The 19,208-nt window shown below is 38.6% G+C and overlaps 6 protein-coding genes across 6 annotated transcripts; 2 read left to right on the forward strand and 4 right to left on the reverse strand.

The window, feature by feature from the left end:
- Positions 1–56: 56 nt before the first annotated feature.
- Positions 57–597, reverse strand: LOC111593486 (thioredoxin-1). The gene has a single exon (XM_023306248.2). The coding sequence runs from the start codon at positions 511–513 to the stop codon at positions 190–192; it is 324 nt and encodes a 107-aa protein (XP_023162016.1). The 5' UTR covers positions 514–597; the 3' UTR covers positions 57–189.
- Positions 598–900: 303 nt separating this feature from the next.
- Positions 901–1,642, forward strand: LOC111593485 (thioredoxin-2). Its single transcript, XM_023306246.2, has 2 exons — positions 901–991; positions 1,052–1,642. Exon 2 carries the CDS (start codon positions 1,054–1,056, stop codon positions 1,549–1,551), a length of 498 nt encoding a protein of 165 aa, XP_023162014.1. The 5' UTR covers positions 901–991; positions 1,052–1,053; the 3' UTR covers positions 1,552–1,642.
- Positions 1,643–2,160: 518 nt separating this feature from the next.
- LOC111593476 (U1 small nuclear ribonucleoprotein A) lies at positions 2,161–3,004 on the reverse strand. Its single transcript, XM_023306238.2, has 2 exons — positions 2,550–3,004; positions 2,161–2,469 (listed from the first exon to the last, which is right to left on the reverse strand). Exons 1-2 carry the CDS (start codon positions 2,900–2,902, stop codon positions 2,172–2,174), a joined length of 651 nt encoding a protein of 216 aa, XP_023162006.1. The 5' UTR covers positions 2,903–3,004; the 3' UTR covers positions 2,161–2,171.
- Positions 3,005–3,101: 97 nt separating this feature from the next.
- LOC111593507 (protein bcn92) lies at positions 3,102–3,846 on the forward strand. Its single transcript, XM_023306292.2, has 3 exons — positions 3,102–3,331; positions 3,405–3,525; positions 3,748–3,846. The coding sequence occupies exons 1-3, from the start codon at positions 3,252–3,254 to the stop codon at positions 3,823–3,825; spliced, it is 279 nt and encodes a 92-aa protein (XP_023162060.1). The 5' UTR covers positions 3,102–3,251; the 3' UTR covers positions 3,826–3,846.
- A 73-nt stretch (positions 3,847–3,919) lies between these two features.
- Positions 3,920–6,783, reverse strand: LOC111593506 (6-phosphogluconate dehydrogenase, decarboxylating). Its single transcript, XM_023306291.2, has 3 exons — positions 6,630–6,783; positions 6,315–6,538; positions 3,920–5,399 (listed from the first exon to the last, which is right to left on the reverse strand). The coding sequence occupies exons 1-3, from the start codon at positions 6,635–6,637 to the stop codon at positions 4,186–4,188; spliced, it is 1,446 nt and encodes a 481-aa protein (XP_023162059.1). The 5' UTR covers positions 6,638–6,783; the 3' UTR covers positions 3,920–4,185.
- A 632-nt stretch (positions 6,784–7,415) lies between these two features.
- On the reverse strand, positions 7,416–12,726 carry LOC111593424 (D-2-hydroxyglutarate dehydrogenase, mitochondrial). Its single transcript, XM_023306168.2, has 5 exons — positions 12,633–12,726; positions 10,295–10,521; positions 9,717–9,858; positions 8,955–9,648; positions 7,416–8,033 (listed from the first exon to the last, which is right to left on the reverse strand). The coding sequence occupies exons 2-5, from the start codon at positions 10,457–10,459 to the stop codon at positions 7,460–7,462; spliced, it is 1,575 nt and encodes a 524-aa protein (XP_023161936.1). The 5' UTR covers positions 10,460–10,521; positions 12,633–12,726; the 3' UTR covers positions 7,416–7,459.
- Positions 12,727–19,208: the final 6,482 nt, after the last annotated feature.

A 19,208-nucleotide genomic window follows, 5' to 3' on the forward strand; every position in this document is an offset into this window, starting at 1 on the left:
TGTAGAGAGGTTAGAGGTTATGTTCGAGCATGCAAAGGCGCACAAAATGGCCGACAATTACAATTACGTATTACAAAGTTACATCTTACATACATACATATAATAAAAAGTTTGCTTAGCTCTATGTTTATTGATAAAATGGCGACGCCTGCGTCGTTCACTTCTCTCTCTCTCTCTCTCTGTCACTCATCATAAAGCGCAGAGCTTGTAAACCGTCTGCTTTAGTTTATGCTCATCAGCGCCAATGATGCGGCTCATCTTGCGATTGTTCTTGATGAACACAAATGTTGGCATACTGCGCACATTGTACATTTCCATAAGGTCGTCAAATCGATCTACATCAATTTTTATTATGTCCACCCGGCTGCCATATTTATGGGCCAGCGATTTAACTACGCTGTCCATATCCTTGCACGGGCCGCACCAAGTAGCATAAAAGTCAAGTACAATCAACTTATGGTCTGACGCGTCGAGGCGCTTGTAGAATTCATTCATGCTGCGAATGGAGGACATTTTGCGAACAAAAAATTGAATAAAGTAGAAACTCGATAGAGAAAAATTTGACTTGATCTGGCGAGCAGAAGTGAAACACTAAACACCAAATGCAGCGCAGCCATTTTTTAAGCCCTTGCCTGGAAAGCTAAGTGTATGTACATGCAAATCTTTCGCGCTCTTTTGTGAAGCACACACATGCAAGGGAGCAAACGGTACTTATCCAGCAGTAAAGCGATGCCAGTGTTCGCACAGAATTTCTGCTATTATCGATTGAAGATTGACGATAACCGATTACCACGCACCGTTGCCGTTCACAGCTATTTGAACGTTAAAAACTTAGCTGCCAATCCAATGAAATGTTTTTGCGAGTTGCTAACACTTGACTGGGCGTCAAGGTTTCCTTCCTTCCAATTTCATTTTAGATGTCTGTCTAGCTGTAAGGCAAAAAATAAAAAGATTCTATACATTTGTGTACGCATACACAGATTGTTGTCAAGTAATATTCGAAATTTAAGTAAAAATATAAAAAAAAAAACAAAAAAATAACAATTTTCAGTCATGGTGCACGTCATACAGAGCAAAGAGGACTTCGAGCAGCAACTGTCCAATGCCGGCGACAAACTGATCGTCATCGACTTCTGCGCCAATTGGTGCGGTCCGTGCAAAATAATTGCACCCAAACTGGAGGAGCTGGCCGCACAGTATGCCGAGCGAGCCGTCGTGCTGAAAGTGAATGTCGATGACAACGAGGAGATAACCATTGAGTATAACATAACCAGCATGCCCACATTTGTGTTCATCAAGAGCGGCGAGGTGCTGGAGGTATTTGTCGGTGGCAACTCGGAGAAGCTGGCGAAATCAATGGAGAAATTTGTGGGCGATGCCGACGAACCATTCGACGAGGACCATCATTTGCAACAGCAGCTCAGCATGTCCTCGGAAAGTGCTGCCAGCGGCAGCACCGTTTGTGATCTCAGCGAGGATGTCGAAGGGGCACACGATCTACCATCTCGTGTTCAAAGTGCCATGGACAAGGAGGGCATCTTAGAGAATTAGCGAAGTCTCACGGATATTGAAGCACAACAAAATAAAAGCATACATATTTATACTAACTACTCTCATGCAAATAGATTGTAATGCCAGTACACTTTAAAGAGAAGAAAAAAACGTATACTGCACAACATAAACACTACACTGCACTGCACAACATAAACACTACACTACACTGAACAACAGAAACACTACACTGAACAGAAACACTACACTACGCTGATCGACAGAAAATCTACACTACACTACACTACACCGAACAACATAAACACAAAACTACACCGAACAACATAAACACAACACTACACCGAACAACAAACATTACACTACACTACATTGCAGTGCACTAGGCTACACACATGCATGCGAGCTACTACAACGGTTTACTGTAACGTAACATATACCCTCTAAATTGTAAATCACCATTAAACTTGACTTGTTGCCAACTTTAAAGCTAGTCACGCTTATCGTTCAGTGTATTTTATTTATGCTAAGTATACATATATATTTTAAATTAGAGGCATTTAATTGATAAAAAAAAAATAGCCCGACTTTCCTACAATTATATATACATATATATATATATATATATATTTTTTTATATATAAAGGGAAATTGTGCTGAGTTTACTTTTTGGCAAACGTGATTTTCATAGCGTGCGTGGGAGTGATTTTGAAGCCCTGAAGCGCTTCTTTGGCTGCGTTGCTCTGCAGCTCGGTGGTAAACTCCACAAAGGCGATGTCGTGACGGTTGGGCACCAGGCGCACCTCCTTGAAGCCGGGGAATTGATTGAACAGCATTGAGAGCATCATTTCGTTTGTCTCCTCCGGCAGGTTGGTGAGGAATAGGATTTGATTTGGTGGCTGCTCTGTTTGTGTATTTGGATTTGAATTTTCGGCACTGCTCTGCTTCTTTTTCTTGTCCCTATTAATATTGACAGACGAAATGAAGTATGGTAATCAATAATGTGCAATATGAGTGCTATGCGAATAGTTGATACAAACTTTTTCTCCTCGACGCCCGGCACCGGCTTTGGCGGCTTCACCTTCTTTGGTCGCTCTTTGTAGGTGCCCTTTAATTTAGCCACAATATCCGAATCGGATTTGGAATAGGCAATGCGCATGGGCTTGTCGTAAAACGGAAAGCCCTGCATTGTACGCAGCGCGTTCGAGGCACTGCCAATTTCCTTAAATATGACGAATGCCTGTCCTCGCATTTTTAATGTTTTCAACGCCACAATATCGAGTATTTGGCCGAATTGTGAGAAAATGGCATAGAGCGACTTCTTAAGCTCCTCCTTTTTAATCTTTTCATTTAGATTGTTTATATAAATAGTTTGATTTGGACGCACATCCATTTTATTATTTTAATTTAAGAGCAACGAAAATACTTGATGAAAAAAAAACGCGTACAAAAATGCTCGTTTGGTTGTAGCTGATTAGGGATGAGCAAGGCAGTGTTGTACTGAGAGTCGCCATATTTGCGATGAATATTGTATATCGATAGGATTTTCGTGCCGATGCCTGTGATTTAATAAGTAGCTCGTTCCTTTGGACAATAATCGATATAGTTGTTGTTTTACTTTTTATTTGTTAGCATCACCAAATTATACGGTTTAACCAAAATAATCAACACGATTATTATCAATTAAAGTCAATATAATATAATATATTTTGTTTGCTATCCCATACATAACGAGTGCAAAGATGTCGACACGTCGCCAGGCCATTACATTATATCGGAATTTATTGCGTGAGTCCGAGAAGCTGCCTTCCTACAACTTCAGGTGCCTGTGAATTGTGAAATAGCATAACATAACATCCCAATTGTAAGAAATATGTATATTTTCTCTTGTATAGAATGTATGCAGTTCGGAAAATACGTGACACATTTCGAGCCAATAAGATGATAAATGATTTTAAAGAAATCGATCGACAAGTAGCTAATGCCAAACAAAGTTTGGAATTGATTCGACGACAGGTGAGTTTGTGCCGGGTCATTAAATTGGCAAATCAGCTGTACCACCATGTGCATACATGCAAACACTTAAACACGCACACATACACATCAATTTGTTGTGTGACATGCCCAATTGCCCAGTTGTTATCGCATTATGCACGTCACATTTAACGTCAGAATTGCCAAAGATAGCAATGTGAATACAGAATTCCTTAACTTAAGCATCCATTCTTGTACTTGCAGGTAATTATCGGCCATCTTTACACAGCCGAAAAACTGGTTATCGAACAAAAAAAGACATTGCGTCCATCAGACGACTGAGGATTTATCATCGCTATCACAAACACACACACACATACCACGGCATAAGGCAGCTGGACAATAGCAAAGCGGAAGACTCGTTAAAAGTTGGATATTGTTTTTTTTTATTTTTATTTTGTTATGCTCAGATTAGTTGCCGCCAAAAGAAATCAAACCGCTGGAGATTTTAGAAAAACACACCAGTTTAATAATATATTAATTACAATGAAACTAATTAAATAGTGTATAATTAAGTACTGACTTAAAGTACTCAAAAAAAAGCGAGAAAAAAGAAAATAGAGTAGAAATAGACTAAGAGGCTAGCCTATTGTTACTAGACAATACAAAAACTGTAAACTTGGAATGTAGTTGGTATCCCCTCTATGCCTGATAGGTGCTGGCCGAGACATTGCCGCCCGTGCCCGTCCAATTGGTATGATGGAACTCCCCCTCCCTGTCCACCAGCTCGTACGTGTGAGCGCCAAAATAGTCGCGTTGCGCCTGCAATAGATTTGCCGGCAAACTCGCCGTGCGATAGCCATCATAGAAGCTCAAGGCCGTTGATAGAGCTGGCACAGGTATGCCCCAAAGGAAGGCATTGGCCACCACCTCGCGCCACGAGTTCTGGCCATGTTGAATGGCGCGTTTGAAGAAATCGTCGAGCAGCAGATTGGAGAGCGTTGGTTGGCGTGTGTACGCATCCTTAATGTTGCCCAGAAAGACGCTGCGTATGATGCAGCCGCCGCGCCACATCAGGGCGATGCCGCCATAATTTAGGCTCCAGTTATTCTCCTTAGCTGCCTCGCGCATCAGCATAAAGCCTTGGGCATAGCTGACGATCTTCGAGCAGTAGAGCGCATATTTGATGCCATTCAGGTATTTCTTTAGATCAGACACGCAGGGCTTGCAGTTGGGTCCTGTCAATACGCCGCTGGCAATGACGCGCTCGTCCTTCAGAGCGGACAAACAGCGCGAGAAGACAGCCTCGCCGATAAGTGTGACGGGCACACCATATTGCAGCGCCGCTATCGCTGTCCACTTGCCCGTGCCCTTCTGGCCAGCTGTGTCACGTATGCGATCCAGCAGATATCCCTTGCTATCCTTAAAATTCAATATATCCCTAGTTATCTCGATGAGGAAGGAGTCCAGTTCGGTGCTGTTCCATTCGCCAAACACCTCGGACATTTGAGGCGACGTTAGCCCCAGCTTTTTCATAATGTGGTATGCCTCGCAGATGAGCTGCATGTCGCCATATTCGATACCGTTGTGCACCATCTTCACAAAGTGGCCGGCGCCCGCATCGCCCACCCACTCGCAGCAGGGTTCGCCATCGGCCTTGGCGCAAATAGCCTGGAAAATGGGCTTGATCAGTGGCCAGGCGGCCGCATGACCGCCTGGCATTAGAGATGGTCCATTTCGTGCGCCCTCCTCGCCGCCACTCACGCCGGAGCCGACATAAAGCAGGCCAACCTTTTCCAGTTGTTCGCAGCGTCGCGTTGTATCCTGATATTCAGAGTTGCCGCCATCAATGATGACGTCGCCCGGCGACAGCAGCGGCACAAGTTGTCCAATAAAATCATCCACAGCACTGCCAGCTGCCAAATAAAGTAATATAAGCTGTGATTTTTGTTGTTGTTTAGAAAGTCAATCTTAGAGATGACCGCGTGTTGATCGTGCAATATGCGTGTAAGGCCACATTGTAAAGTTAATCTAGTGGTGGGACATGCACCGATTAGGGCTTGTGCATTGTATTCAAGTTACATATGAAAATATTGAAAGTAAAAATTATTACACAGTATTTTTTCTTTAGATTTCAATTTTAAAAAATATAAGACACGCTAAATATCTAATTTATCTTAGCGAAACGTGATTTAATTTGGTTATTTTTCAATTCTCTAAGGTCTTCAAGTGTTCACCTCTAGTTGTAACAGCAGTGCATAAAATTGACCTTGAAGTAAGGTCAGCCCAAAGTCGTCACTTTCTGCGCGTTGACGAGATAATGGTAACTTTTTTTGACCGCTTGACGGCAGCGCTTATCGCAAGCATTGATCTTGACCCAAGTGCCAAGCACCTGCTGAATTACGTTTGCCAATGTGTACGACCTAATGAATGTCACGGCCCATGAAGACGGCAGCATATCAACAATGCGTGGGCTGTCATAAATTGCATTGTTTGCCATTCAGCCATTAAGCTGTGTATTGAGCTTAAGCGATATATATCAAAATAAGAACTAATTATCGATAGCGTGCATATGGCAATGGTAAACAAAAACAAATACATATAATGTGCGCTCTCTAAGAGAATAGAAGCGAGAGTGGGGGAGCCTGAGGCAGACGCTCTCCCGCTGACTTTAGCTGTTGCTGCTTGTAAAGCACGCTATGCAATTTTTAGTGTGCATGACTTTGCTTTGACTTCCACACACACATATGCACACACGCACACACCTAACGATCACTTCACGCCATTCACTCCACAATGTTACAACAAAAACAGCACTAACATCAACTTACCCTTGACCAGCAACATGACTTTGCGTGGCGTTTTCAGCTTGTCGACCATGTCCTTCAATGACTCGGCACCGATCACTTTGGTGCCTTTGGCCTCATTGTTTAGAAAGTCTTGCACCTTTGATACGGTACGATTGAACGCACAGACCACAAAGCCCTTCTCGTCCATATTCAATATAAGATTTTGACCCATGACAGCGAGGCCAATGAGTGCAATATCAGCTTTCCTGTATTGAGAAAGCAATAATAATATTGAAAAACCAAAAATAATTTAATTACTGCGTAACTAATGACAAATAACAAAAAAATGTCGCTTACCCGCTCATATTTGTTTTATTTTTGTTAACGATTTATGAATAAAGTATTGTAAATTTTACGCAAAACTTGTTTTTCTCTTGGGTTTTTGTCACCTTAGCCGCGATACTGTCGTCCGGCCGCTTGCGCTCGCCAACTGAAACTGACTAAAGATTGCCAAAGTATAAGCGATAAATGCCAAAAAAAGTAAATAAAACTGAAAAGCTTTGCACTAGTGATGTGTATGTAAACGTTACAACGACGTGTCACGCAGACGCAGCAATGCTTCAATATAATATGGTATAAGTATTTTAATTAAAATATAACAAATTTCAAAATAATTTATTAAACTATATCAAATATAAATAAGATATTTAAACATATATAAAGATTTCAATACAATAAAAAATGTATATAATTTAATAAAAACGAGAATAAAACCAAATATTTTATAATAATTTTTAAATAATATTGAATATAAAATAATAATATATATATTAATACAGTTAATATTTTCAACATATAAGCTCGCTTTTACTTACTGCTTGCTACGTGCTCATCGTTTAAAACCCAATGAACTGCGCTCATCTCGAGGAGCGCGCAGCTTTTAGCACGATCGAAACGTACGAAAGCATTTTCAACTCCACCTTGAGCCGCCCTCCAGGCACGCAGCTTTCCGATAACATAGCTCACTATCGATAGCCATTCACTGGGGCGCCACAAATGCAATTCAATGAAAAGCTCAAAGCCAAAGTACACAAGCAACAAATGCACATTTATTAAAAGCTTTTTACATATAACATTTATAATTAGAATAGACAAAAAAAAAATTTCGGGATTATTACGAACTGCATTTAGTTAAGCATTTTGTAGGGATTCAGTATGCCGTTGGGATCGAACATTTTCTTCATGTCGCGCATCCAGTTGATGGCCACCGGATCCTTGGAGTAATGCAAATAGTCCTTTTTGAGAAAGCCGATGCCATGCTCGGCACTGATGCTGCCCTTCAGCTTTGAGGTGTATTCGTAAACGAACGGCTCGACGCGTTTGTAGATTTCATCATTGAACTGATCGCAGGACACATTCAAATGCAGATTCGAATCGCCCAGATGGCCATAGCCGCAAACGATCGTGGCCAAGGGGCCGCAGCGCTCTCGCATCACGTCCACGATGTTATAGAAATCGCGCAGCGGCAATGATATATCGTATTTGAAGCAGAAACTCTTCTCGATCAGGCCCAGTGGCACCATTTCACGGATCTTCCAAATTTCCTGCACTTTTCCGGGCTCGCCGGTAACGGTACCATCCAAAATTTCGCCACGCTCCATGCCCTGGCTAATGAATTGATTGATCTTCTCCTCGTCATGATCGCCATTGCTGCCCGAAGTCTCGATCAGCATGTAGAACGGATAGCCAGAGATGGGTGAACTAAGGGGAAAGAACAAAAGATGTTATTCTTGTGTATACCCTATTAAAGCGACAGGGGTAGAGAGATAGGGACCAGAAACTATGCTGAGTCTACGGAGGATATATGGTGAGTTTTTATACCCTTTATACCCTGTATATATTACAAATTTAGAAGTGTATTTTGGCGTCGAAGCATATGAAGTAAAAATAAGTGTCTCCCTTAACTAGCGTTAAAGAAATACTAAATTAATTCTTTATATACCGTGTATACCCTGTAAAAATGTCAAAAGTATATATAACATATGTTATATATATATATATAACATACAAGTTATGTAGATCGAATTTGCACATAGATCAAATGAATCTCTGCGCTAAGATTTTACAAAAATACCCTGTATACCCTGTAAATACTAAAAAAAAGATAGAGGAGCTATAACGGATATGAGTTAAGCCCAAGTTTTTCTATTGATAAACTCAACCTCTCACAAATAACTTTAGTCTTATTAGATTAAATTGTTGACATGTATGGTATACCCTGTAATCATTAAAAACAATGCAGAGTTGACAAGATTGAATCTTTTTCTAGCATATATCAAACATTCATAAACTTTACGATGGAAATCGGTTGGTTTTCTTTGAAAATATGGATTATCACAATGTATACCCTGTAAATATTTAAAGAGCCAAATTTATGCTGTCACTAAACTTATAGATGTCGAAGCATTTCTTTTTTATATTCTCACTTGTTACTTTATATATCCTGTAAACAATGCAAAGCTCGGGGTATCTAAGCGCTGAGTAATTAGAGTCTATAAATTTATAGAAAAATTTATGATCTCAAGAAAAACTATAAAAAAAATTGATTCGAAATAATCGATAGATTCTTTGTTATGTGCAAAATCGATAACAAATCGATAACACGTTTACTCAAGTACTCACTTAAGAAACTTGAACTGCTGTAGCGCCGTGTTGAGGGCAAGCTGATCGATGAGTTCGCAGGAGCTAAGAATCTCGCCCAGATTGCGCTTGGCGCTGACAAACGTCTTGAGGACATCGTCAAAGGAATTGAGTCCAATGAAGGCGACGTTGACGGCCTTTGAGACATGCGGACAGAGCATCGCCAGCTTGGTGACCACGCCCAGTGTGCCCTCGGAGCCAATGAACAGGTGTTTCATGTGGTAGCCCGTGTTGTCCTTCTTGAAATTTGACATCAGGTCGAGCACCTGACCATTGGCCAGAACCGCTTCGACGCCCAGAACGGAGCCGTGCAAATTGCCGTAGCGCACGACGCGAACGCCGCCGGCGTTTGTGGACACATTGCCACCGATGTGGCAGCTGGCCTTGGCGCCCAGATCGAGCGGCACCGTTAGACCCACGTCGCGGGCGCGCTGATCGAAATTCTCCAAAATGCAACCGGCCTCAACGATGGCAATGCCCGTCACCTCATCGACAGAGAGCACCTTATTCAGGCGCTGCATGGACAACACAATCTCGTCGCAAATGGGCACCGAGCCGCCAACCAGACCCGTGTTGCCACCCTGCGGCACCACCGCCAACCGCCGCTCGTTGCAGTAGCGCAATATGGCGGCCACCTCCTGGGTGTTGCCGGGCTTTAGCACCAGCTTGCTATTGCCTAGGATTGAAGAAGATCCAGAAATGTATAGAAGAAAGGAAATTTCAGAACTCATCCGGCCAACCCACCTCGTATGCGCTTCAGAAAGCATATGTTATAGCCCTCCAGATCCTCGGTGAGCACATAATTCTTGCCCAGCAGCTGCTCAAAGTGTGATACATCCTTATCATTGAGCTGGGCGTAATTGCCGCGCTGTACGTTGTCCGAGATCTGCGATAGATTTATATTGATATAGATATAGATTTTTAAGAGATCATGAGTATCAAGCCCAATCAGTTTTGCGTGTGGGCTAACTGTATAACTGTACCTAGCCTTTAATTTTGCAACCACCATTTGCAAAACGCTGCCTTTGCTTGGCAGACGCCGATTGGCCGTTGGCGGCGAGCAAAGGCAAAAACTTACCACGGCATAAATGCGGACAGTATTTGGTTCCTCCCACCCTGGGCCATGCTGGTCGCTAAGATGCACAAACTCACCACGCAGACAATGCTCACACTCTTGCTCCCTCCCACCCAGGTAGCAAACGCTAAAATCCACCACGTAACACAATGCACACACTCTAGCTCCCTCCCACCCTTACCCAATGCTGCTTGCTTTCTTGCTCGCTCTTCCACTCCCTCGCTCTATCTTTCTTTGTTGCTCTTACCTGTGTCAGTTCCGGCAGCGGCGATGCGCTGCTTGCCAGTGTTCGCACCACCGTCGTCTGTGTGCTTGTGCGTGTGCTGGCGTGTGTGTGTGCCTGCGCAAATTGCCGAAGGGTAACGGCAGTCGCATATCTGCGCATTTGCATTAGGCCCTGATGGAAACGCATTCTTGTAAAGCTGATCAAATGCAACAATCAATGACAAGACCTTGGTCAAAAGTTTTGAAATTCTATAAAAACGAAAGCAGACATAACAGTTAATTAGTATGTAACTATGTCTATGGTTTAATCTTTAGCTTAATCTATTTTTAGACTTCAATTCAGACTTGATATAAATACAGTGAAGTCTCTGTAAGCTGCCAAGTATAAGGAATTGTCATTATTCTTTAAAGCCATATTTCACTGTATATATAATATAAATCTTTATAATGCTTATCAAAGTCTTCATTGAGTCTATTATCTATTATCTTTAAGTTATCTATAGTCTGCATCACAGTAAACTGGATATTAATTTCGAAGTCTTGCTAAAGTTAGTCTCAAAAATCATCGATTATTATCGATAGTTAGAAAATCGAGTTCTCATTTGAGAAAGAAAACAATAATAAACTTAGGGTTTGACTTAGAGGAATCTTTGATATTTAAAGTATCTTTTGTAGTAAGACGGACAAACGAACGGACGGGCATATGAACATGGCTAGCAAGATCCAGTTCGTGGCTCTAACCAAGCTTATAGATACTTTATGGGCGGTGTCACGCCCACGTCTGCCTGCCTGCAAACTGCATTACTTTGTGACTTTAAACCTGAATTCAGTAAATTTTATGAATTCGAAGTCTTTAATGTTGTTCCTAACTGATTTTACAGTTACTTTATCGCCTCAAGTCACAAAAAGCCCCGAGAAAATCGAAGCAGAAAGTCAAAACCAACTCTTCAGATCTATTCTGATCATAGCTGAGCTTTTCAAGTTGATTCGAATTTGCATACTTGCAAATTTGCTGGATAAACAATAAAAAGGCCAATTCAGCAGGTTGTTCCAGGGTCTGAAATGTGAAACAGTTTTGGGTCGTAAAGCCGAGCGCTGTTAAAGTCAATATGTTTATGACCGCGACCGGGTTTACTTTGTCAATATGTGCATAGGTCTGGCCGTCGTCTGTCTGTCTGTTTCCAGGTACAAAGGCAAACGAAACTGCATAATCATAAACTCATTTACGATCGTCTAATTTACCTGCCTGCCTTACCATACCTTTGGCTCAATATTTGCGGTCTTTCTGTGACTGAATTGCGTTGAAGGTTGAGTGCATAAACTCAGTCATGGACAATACTTGAAGCCTGTTTAGCTTAGATCGGGCAAAACTGTCAGCTAAATCCATTATCAAGTTTTAGACTGATGTATGTGTAGTACAAATACCAAAATATGACTATCTTAATCTCTATTAATAAACTTTTTATTTAAAATTCTTTTTGATTTGGCTAATTTCAATTATTTTGATAAGCTCATCTCTGGCATGTGATCGCTGGCTGATTGCAGCCATATTGTATGACAGACATGTTTGACTGTTGGTTGTCAGCTGCTGCTAAAATAAAGTTTTATCTATGATTTTCTCTCTTTCACCCTCCTTCATTTGCTTGACATTACAAGCCAAGTGATGTCTGTGCCTGTCCCGCAAGCAGGCCGATCTCAAAAAGCTTTAAAGCTTTTGACCTTAGCGCTTTTTCACACGTTTGTTTTTGTTTACATTTCCGACCGTCGTCTTTCAGATGCCCTGTCTTATTTGATTACGTCGAAAAGCTTGAATGGCTTCGCAGGCCTGTGTATGTGTGTGTGTGGACACGTGGGTGTGTGCATATGAGTATGTGTTAGTGTATTATCTTATAAATGTTTGTATGTAGCAACTGATAAGCAAAAAATTTTCATACAAATTGTATGCGTGTATATATGTACACACATATCTATGAATGTATGTACGTAGCGCAGCAATATAAGTATTCAATATGTTTTATACTATCGCCGTTATACATACATAAACACGCGCGCATTGTACATATCTACGTTTGCATGTATTTTCTGACATCAGCTGACGTACACGCGCCATTCACGCACTCGGCACCAGAGAGAGCGAGAGAGATACAGAGAGATAGAGAGAAGTATACACAAGCACAGAGCGCCGCCACACGCTCCAATCATTTGCATAGATTTTAGATAATCCGTTATGGAAAATAACCGCAAAGAGACAACGCAACGCAAAAGACAAGAGAAGTCCGATATAACACTAAAGTCACTCTTATACATAATTAGATACTTATACTTATGCTTATACGTTAATGCACCTATACTTTGCTTACTCTTCTTTATATTATTTGCTCGCCTAGTCGCACAATCTTAGGCGCAACCAAAACAAAACTAAAACGAAATCACAGACGACAATCACTAAAATAAGCGTGAGCGGCGCATAAAAAAATAAAGCGTAAAAGAAAGAGAGCGAGAGACTGACAGTGAGTGAGCATGTAAAAGCTAACAAGCGCCACAATAAAAGCTCCCTTTGCGCCGATCAGCTGTTTGGAAAGCTTTGCAAGTTCTTTCATGTCTCAAGTCGTAGGAATTGTTTTTGTTTTTTTTTTATACAAAAACAAAAAATATTACAATAATAATTTGCGATTTTTAAACATTTTTTAGTTGATACTGACATATTGCAAAACTGATTTAAAGCATAGAAACTAATATTTGTATTATATTTTAGATACTAACTTAATTTCTCCGCATTTTGTTAATTTTAATAAGCATTTATTTTAATAATAAGTTATTATGTTTGTATTTATTTAAGAATACATTTAATATGTTCAAATTTGATAAATTAAAAATCCTATTTTAATTAATTTTCTTATTAATCTTGTTTTAACATAACCTCAAAAACAATAATTTTAATTTATATGTTATGTAAATCAATTCTAATTACATGATAATCACTTAAAGTACAATATTTAACATTTTTCCGTTTTTTATACATATAACATTTAAAAATGAAATGTCCACCATTTTGTTTAGCACACCACAAAAAATTCAATTTTATGCCTCCGAAAGCAATATTTATTTTAATGGGCTTTATGAGAAACGTACACACATGCATATCTGCTTAACTATACGTTTTTTTTTATATTTTTAGAAATTAAGTAAGTTTTTTTTAAATATTTATTTGACAAGAATTTCGAGAACTAATATATTGTTACCATGCAACTGTTATACACGCTGGTTCACCATATAGCGACTGAACTCACCACGGCAACGCCCATTCCGTTTGCAGCGCACCACCAGCGACATGCGCCTAACATATATCTATCTCGTTCGCTCCTTTGCTTACAGCTCTATAGTTGATGTTGTTTCGCTTGCGAAAGAACTGTTGGCTTTGTCGTTCGACGACACCCACCCCCAAAACGAAAAAACGAAAACGACCAGCAAGCAGCGCGCCCATTTTTCGCCGTCGGCATTTTGTATTGGACGCAGTCGCGATACCAACTGCAATTAGACAGCGACAGTTAATTCAAAATGGCGGCGCGCTTCTATTTTTTAACTGTTGTTCACGCCAACGATCGTCCAATTATTGTGCAATACCAAGAAAGTCACCGCAATGAAATGCCATTAGCGAATGAGGAATGGACGACATAAATTGACATGTACGTCTGTTAAACGAATAGAGCTTTATAAATAAGAGCGGTAGACTAATATTTTTACTATCTTAGATATTTTCATAACTATTATAATTAAAATAAAGTTAGTTAGTACATTTTATACGATTTATCGATCCAGAATATGAACTAAACATTTGCAATCGATTGATTCAGCAATGTTTAAAACCGAGAATTATGAGTAAACATTTTTGTGATTATTATAACATAAAATCATATATATATATATAAATAAATAAATATATATATATATATATATATATATATATATATATATATATATATATATATATATATATATATATCGATAACACGCCTTGCCTTATATCATAAGTTTTGAAAGTGAGAACAAGCTAAGCTTTGTATATGTCTTCTCGTAAGCTAAGCTATTTTCTAATCGATCACTCCCTACTGCAATTCTGAGCCGTGGCTCTTGTTTCAATAAACATTGTTTAAATTTTGTTTAGTAAAGCTGACATCGAAATATTCAATAAGCCCTGCCAAGTGGAAGTTATCTAATCGGAGCCATAATGAGGGGCCTACAAACGGTGGAATAACGCATGGTTGTATAATAATAATAGTAATAATACTAATAATAATAATAGTAAAAATAATAATAATAATAATAATAATAATAGTAAAAATAATAATAATAATAATAATAATAATAATAGTAAAAATAATAATATTAATAATATTAATAATAATAATGATAATAATAATAATAGTAAAAATAATAATAATAATAATAATGATAATAATAATAATAATAATAAAAACAATAACAATTCAGAAGAAATCATATATTGTTATTAACGGCAAAATGCTATCGTTTATTTGAATTTATATCGATAAATCTTAGCTGCGCGTTCTATCAAAGTTCAAGGGTATGTTTTATCATATATAAAAGGCTTTTTTAAATATATAAATATATAAATATATATATATATATATATATATATATATATATATATATATATATATATATATATATATATATATATATATTTTTATATTTAAATATACATATATATTTTTATATTTAAATATATATATATATATATATATATATTTATTTATACATATATACATATTAACTTTCGTCTGCTAGATCTTATAGATACAAAGATCTATTATGTTAATATCTTTTGTGTAATTGTATAGAAATCATTTCCATATCTTATCTATATCTAGCTTGCGATCTAGTAGGTTTCGAATTAGTAGACTTCCCTCTAAGAAAGAAACATATTTTGTGTTTGCATATATTAAGTTCATAGGAGTCCGTACACTTAGTTTCCTGACTCCCAACTAGACTTTCCTTTATAAGGTAACTAAGTTCTTGGTTTTTCATTTATTTATATTGCAGTTCTGTATATTCGATATAGCGGGTTTATATATACTTTTTTTTTTCTTCTTATATGTTAACTAGGTTTCTAGTTGATTTCCATATGCTAAGCTTCTGGGCTTCCCCATAGTCGGTTTCCATCTTCTGCCTTTTCAGATGCTAGGTTTCTTGGTTCCCTAAAATTGCGTATCCATTAGGGTTTTAGACACTTTAGGTTTTCATATAGCACGTTTTTATATACATACTGGGCTTTCAAATGTTACCTGTTTTTTATATATACTGATTAGCAAAACTCTCAAGCAGCTCTGCCATATACTAGGCTTCTATAGACTTACTTTGATTCCGAAATACTAACTTTGATAACTTGGTAACATGGTTACCCAATTCTGGACTTTCATATACTCCCTGTGTATACTGGGTAGTTCATCTACCAAGGCTCCATATATTAGGATCACACATACTTGATGCTCATATGGTAGCTTTCTAGATTTCAAAACTTTTAGCTTTCTATCAACTAGGCCCCAAACTTAATTTTCAGATTTCTAAATACTAGGTTTTTGTATTCACATCTTACTTCCATTAATCTTATCTTCAATATATATATATATATATCAGTCTCCTAAGCTAATGGTTAATCAAAGTACAGTCGCTAGAGCTCACAGGTGTCAGACATTGATATAGATAAGATTGATAAGATTTCTAGTTCCAAAATTTGAAATGTGAAGTCGAATGATAAAGGACCATCAAGATAAATGTTAAATACTTTACGAGTAGATAATGAAAATGAAGAAGAAGCAGAAAAAGTTCACTATTTAATCAAATTCCTATACTATGAAAAGTCGACCCTTTTTTAAGCGTGAAAATTTGTGTTTTGTTTTTTGTATTTGTATATTATTTTCTTATATATAAATATACCGTTAAGATAATATCTTTAAAGATATATCCAGAAAAATGAAGAAACTAAGCAACTTTTCCCTGTTGAGATCTTTACACATATTTGCCTGGGAAATCTCGGAATGATCTCTCTGGCACCCCACACTTTGATCCCCCAACCCTTAAGTCACTCAAGAGTTAAGATCTGTGTCGGCTGTGCATAGTTCCGGCCCTGGCGAAACTTCTTTGCCAAACCAACAGCACCAGAAACAACAACAACAACAATAATAATAATGAGAAACAGCCCTTAGCAAGTTCAGGGGTTGCTTTTGGCACATTCTATTTAATAGCTGCAATATTTTTGGGGGTAATTGTTGAATATTTGCTTTTGGCAATGCATTCATAGTACGGCGTAAAATGGAGAAAGGAAAAAGTGAAGGGAGCGAAAGGCACACACAAGGTGTGTGTGTGTATTAAGTGCCAAAGTTCAACCCTTTTGACAAAAAAAGTGACGGCCAGAACTACCCTGGCCCTTGGCAGTAGCGCATCCAGCCAGCGGTACAGTTCGTGCCTGTTCAATGGGTTTTTCAGCAAATCTCAAGAGGGGTCAACTACAAACAGTTAGTCAACAGGGGTTGTCCAAATATCAAATATGAAATATGTATTTTGTAAATTTATATTGGATACGATTTCATTTAAGTTATTTAGCTAAAACTTTTTAATAATATTATTATATATATCATTTTATTTGCTCTTATCCTATTCATAAAAATTCATAATGAAAAAGAAAAACTATGTTAATCACTTCAATTATAATAATCAATTTATAAACACCAACAATAAGCAAAGCAAAATTCGTAGCAAAATTCTAATTAATAACATTTTTCAATTTATGAAACAATAAGCATAACTAAACAATCACTATTATCGATAACAAAGAGCGCATACAAATGTCGCCAAAACCTAACGAAAATTTTGAAAAAGAAAGAAGCGCACAGCACTGAACCTGAGCGTTCACATGTGCATGCGTGCGAGCATAACGACTGCGTGTGTGCGCTACGCAGGAGGAGCTGGGCAAGGACAAGGGTGAATCGATCAGTTGCTTGTGTAATATGAGAGGTTAATAAGCAGTATAGCTGCATACACACATACGTGCACACATGCATTCATCCATGCACACATTTTAGAGATACACACATACAATCGCGCAAGTATTTTGTGTATAATTATTTTTAAGTCGAAGTTTCGTTCAATTCGGTGACCTAACAGTAAGATCGACGCTTAGTTGACCACGCCTAGGCGCTGAGCTCAAACTTCATTACAAAAGCAAAAGCAAAAACAAAGCGAACCCAACAATCAGCAACCCATTTTGATAGTTGAATCAACACACACATACAGACGTGCGCAAAGCAATATTATACGCCCCGAATGACACCCCAGTCGGGCTGTCGTATGCATGTGTATGTATGTATGTAAGTGTATTTGTGTATGCAGATGTTGATAATTCCAAGGTTTTTTTTTAAAAATGGTGAAGGAAATTCTAACGATAACAATGCTAGAGCTAATATGTGTGTGAGAGTGAGGCAATTACAACTCACCGACACACACACATACAGCCGCGCGGGCTGCGCTAATAAGCGCAAGTGAGGCAGCAACGAGAGAGAGAGAGCGAGAGCGCACTAAGGTAAATTGATGCCAGTGAAAAAAAGCACGCGCAAAGCAATTTACGCTGATTATACATTTGTCATTTTTGTATAAAATATACAAAAGCACATACATACACACACAAGTAGAGCTACTCACACATAGGCTAACTCATGCTGAAACGTTCGACACACACTCGTGCGCTCGCTCACACTGCGGCGCCAACGCCAACGACCCCCCAACCAGTGCCAACGGCAACCACACCAACAACTACCGCAGCCAGACCCAACAAGTTTGAGTTCATAATTCGAAGCGTACAAAAAAAAGAGCGCATGCTCCGCATTGCTTTTTGTACAGTTGAATAAGACATAAGAAGGTCTGCCCAACTAATAAGAAAAAACTACGTACAGATATACGAAAACAACAACAAAAAATACAAAAGTCCAACCATAAAAAAATCCAATACACACATAGTCCAGCCAAAGATGAAGCCGGATCGCCACGCACACACACATGCATATGTATAGATGAACGGGCCGCAATCAAAAACCAAATAAAAGGCATAATAGAGAAGAGAGAAACAGCAGGCAAAAACACTTAACAAGCGTAGAAATAATATGGCGGCTGCAGCAACAACAAAAACGAGGCAAACACCAAAATGTTTCGTGCCATCGTTCGTTTCCAACAACGAGCCTCACATCGACAACATCAGCGTTGCCTGTCATTGCCAGCAGTAGCCCAAAAACAACAACAACCTCAACGAGAGACAAACATACAGGCATACATATAACGTTGAACATTTGTGAACGTCGACTACAAGAACAGCCCAAAGCGACGCACACAGCTACGAACAGTTATACGGGGGCAGCTCACACAGTCAAACAACAAAATGAAAAATGGAATGCTAGAGCTTCTGACAAGGCACAGTGGTGCAAGTGTGCAATATATTTCTATGTATTTAATTTATAATATTATAGTAATATTATATTAATGCTATTATTTTATATTTATATATAGCATACAAGTACATTGTATTAAAGATAATAAAATAAATATAAAAAATAACATTAAAAATACTGATCTTATACATATACATTGGGTATATATTAATACGTCAATAGCATATAATAATTGCAATAAACCAACGTGTGTGCTCAATCAGCGAGTGCCATCAGTCACAGCCACATTTATACAAATCTCAAAGTATTACAAATGAAAATATTGAATAAACAATATTGGCATTAAAAACACATTAGCATTAACAATTAAACGGAAAGAAAATGAAATTCAAATAAAAATAATACAACGCCAGCCACTGTACCTACAAGCGAAAGCGAACGAATGCTTCGGCGATACACTCGTAGCTCCCCCCCACC

Source organism: Drosophila hydei, unplaced genomic scaffold (assembly GCF_003285905.1).
Source record: "Drosophila hydei strain 15085-1641.00,03,60 unplaced genomic scaffold, DhydRS2 tig00000237-arrow-arrow-pilon, whole genome shotgun sequence".
Taxonomy (NCBI): domain Eukaryota; kingdom Metazoa; phylum Arthropoda; class Insecta; order Diptera; family Drosophilidae; genus Drosophila; species Drosophila hydei.

What these genes read in the sequence shown, in the direction of transcription:
- LOC111593486 (XM_023306248.2), bottom strand. Translation starts at nt 513, where the DNA reads ATGTCCTCCATTCGCAGCATGAATGAATTCTACAAGCGCCTCGACGCG.
- LOC111593485 (XM_023306246.2), top strand. Translation starts at nt 1,054, where the DNA reads ATGGTGCACGTCATACAGAGCAAAGAGGACTTCGAGCAGCAACTGTCC.
- LOC111593476 (XM_023306238.2), bottom strand. Translation starts at nt 2,902, where the DNA reads ATGGATGTGCGTCCAAATCAAACTATTTATATAAACAATCTAAATGAA. An exon ending in CCGGGCGTCGAGGAGAAAAA is followed by an intron (nt 2,470 to 2,549) that starts GTTTGTATCAAC and finishes CAATATTAATAG; the next exon opens with GGACAAGAAAAAGAAGCAGA.
- LOC111593507 (XM_023306292.2), top strand. Translation starts at nt 3,252, where the DNA reads ATGTCGACACGTCGCCAGGCCATTACATTATATCGGAATTTATTGCGT. An exon ending in CTGCCTTCCTACAACTTCAG is followed by an intron (nt 3,332 to 3,404) that starts GTGCCTGTGAAT and finishes TCTCTTGTATAG; the next exon opens with AATGTATGCAGTTCGGAAAA. An exon ending in TGGAATTGATTCGACGACAG is followed by an intron (nt 3,526 to 3,747) that starts GTGAGTTTGTGC and finishes TTGTACTTGCAG; the next exon opens with GTAATTATCGGCCATCTTTA.
- LOC111593506 (XM_023306291.2), bottom strand. An exon ending in AGTCATGTTGCTGGTCAAGG is followed by an intron (nt 5,400 to 6,314) that starts GTAAGTTGATGT and finishes TTTATTTGGCAG; the next exon opens with CTGGCAGTGCTGTGGATGAT.
- LOC111593424 (XM_023306168.2), bottom strand. Translation starts at nt 10,459, where the DNA reads ATGCGTTTCCATCAGGGCCTAATGCAAATGCGCAGATATGCGACTGCC. An exon ending in CGCTGCCGGAACTGACACAG is followed by an intron (nt 9,859 to 10,294) that starts GTAAGAGCAACA and finishes AATCTATCGCAG; the next exon opens with ATCTCGGACAACGTACAGCG. An exon ending in CTTTCTGAAGCGCATACGAG is followed by an intron (nt 9,649 to 9,716) that starts GTGGGTTGGCCG and finishes CTTCAATCCTAG; the next exon opens with GCAATAGCAAGCTGGTGCTA.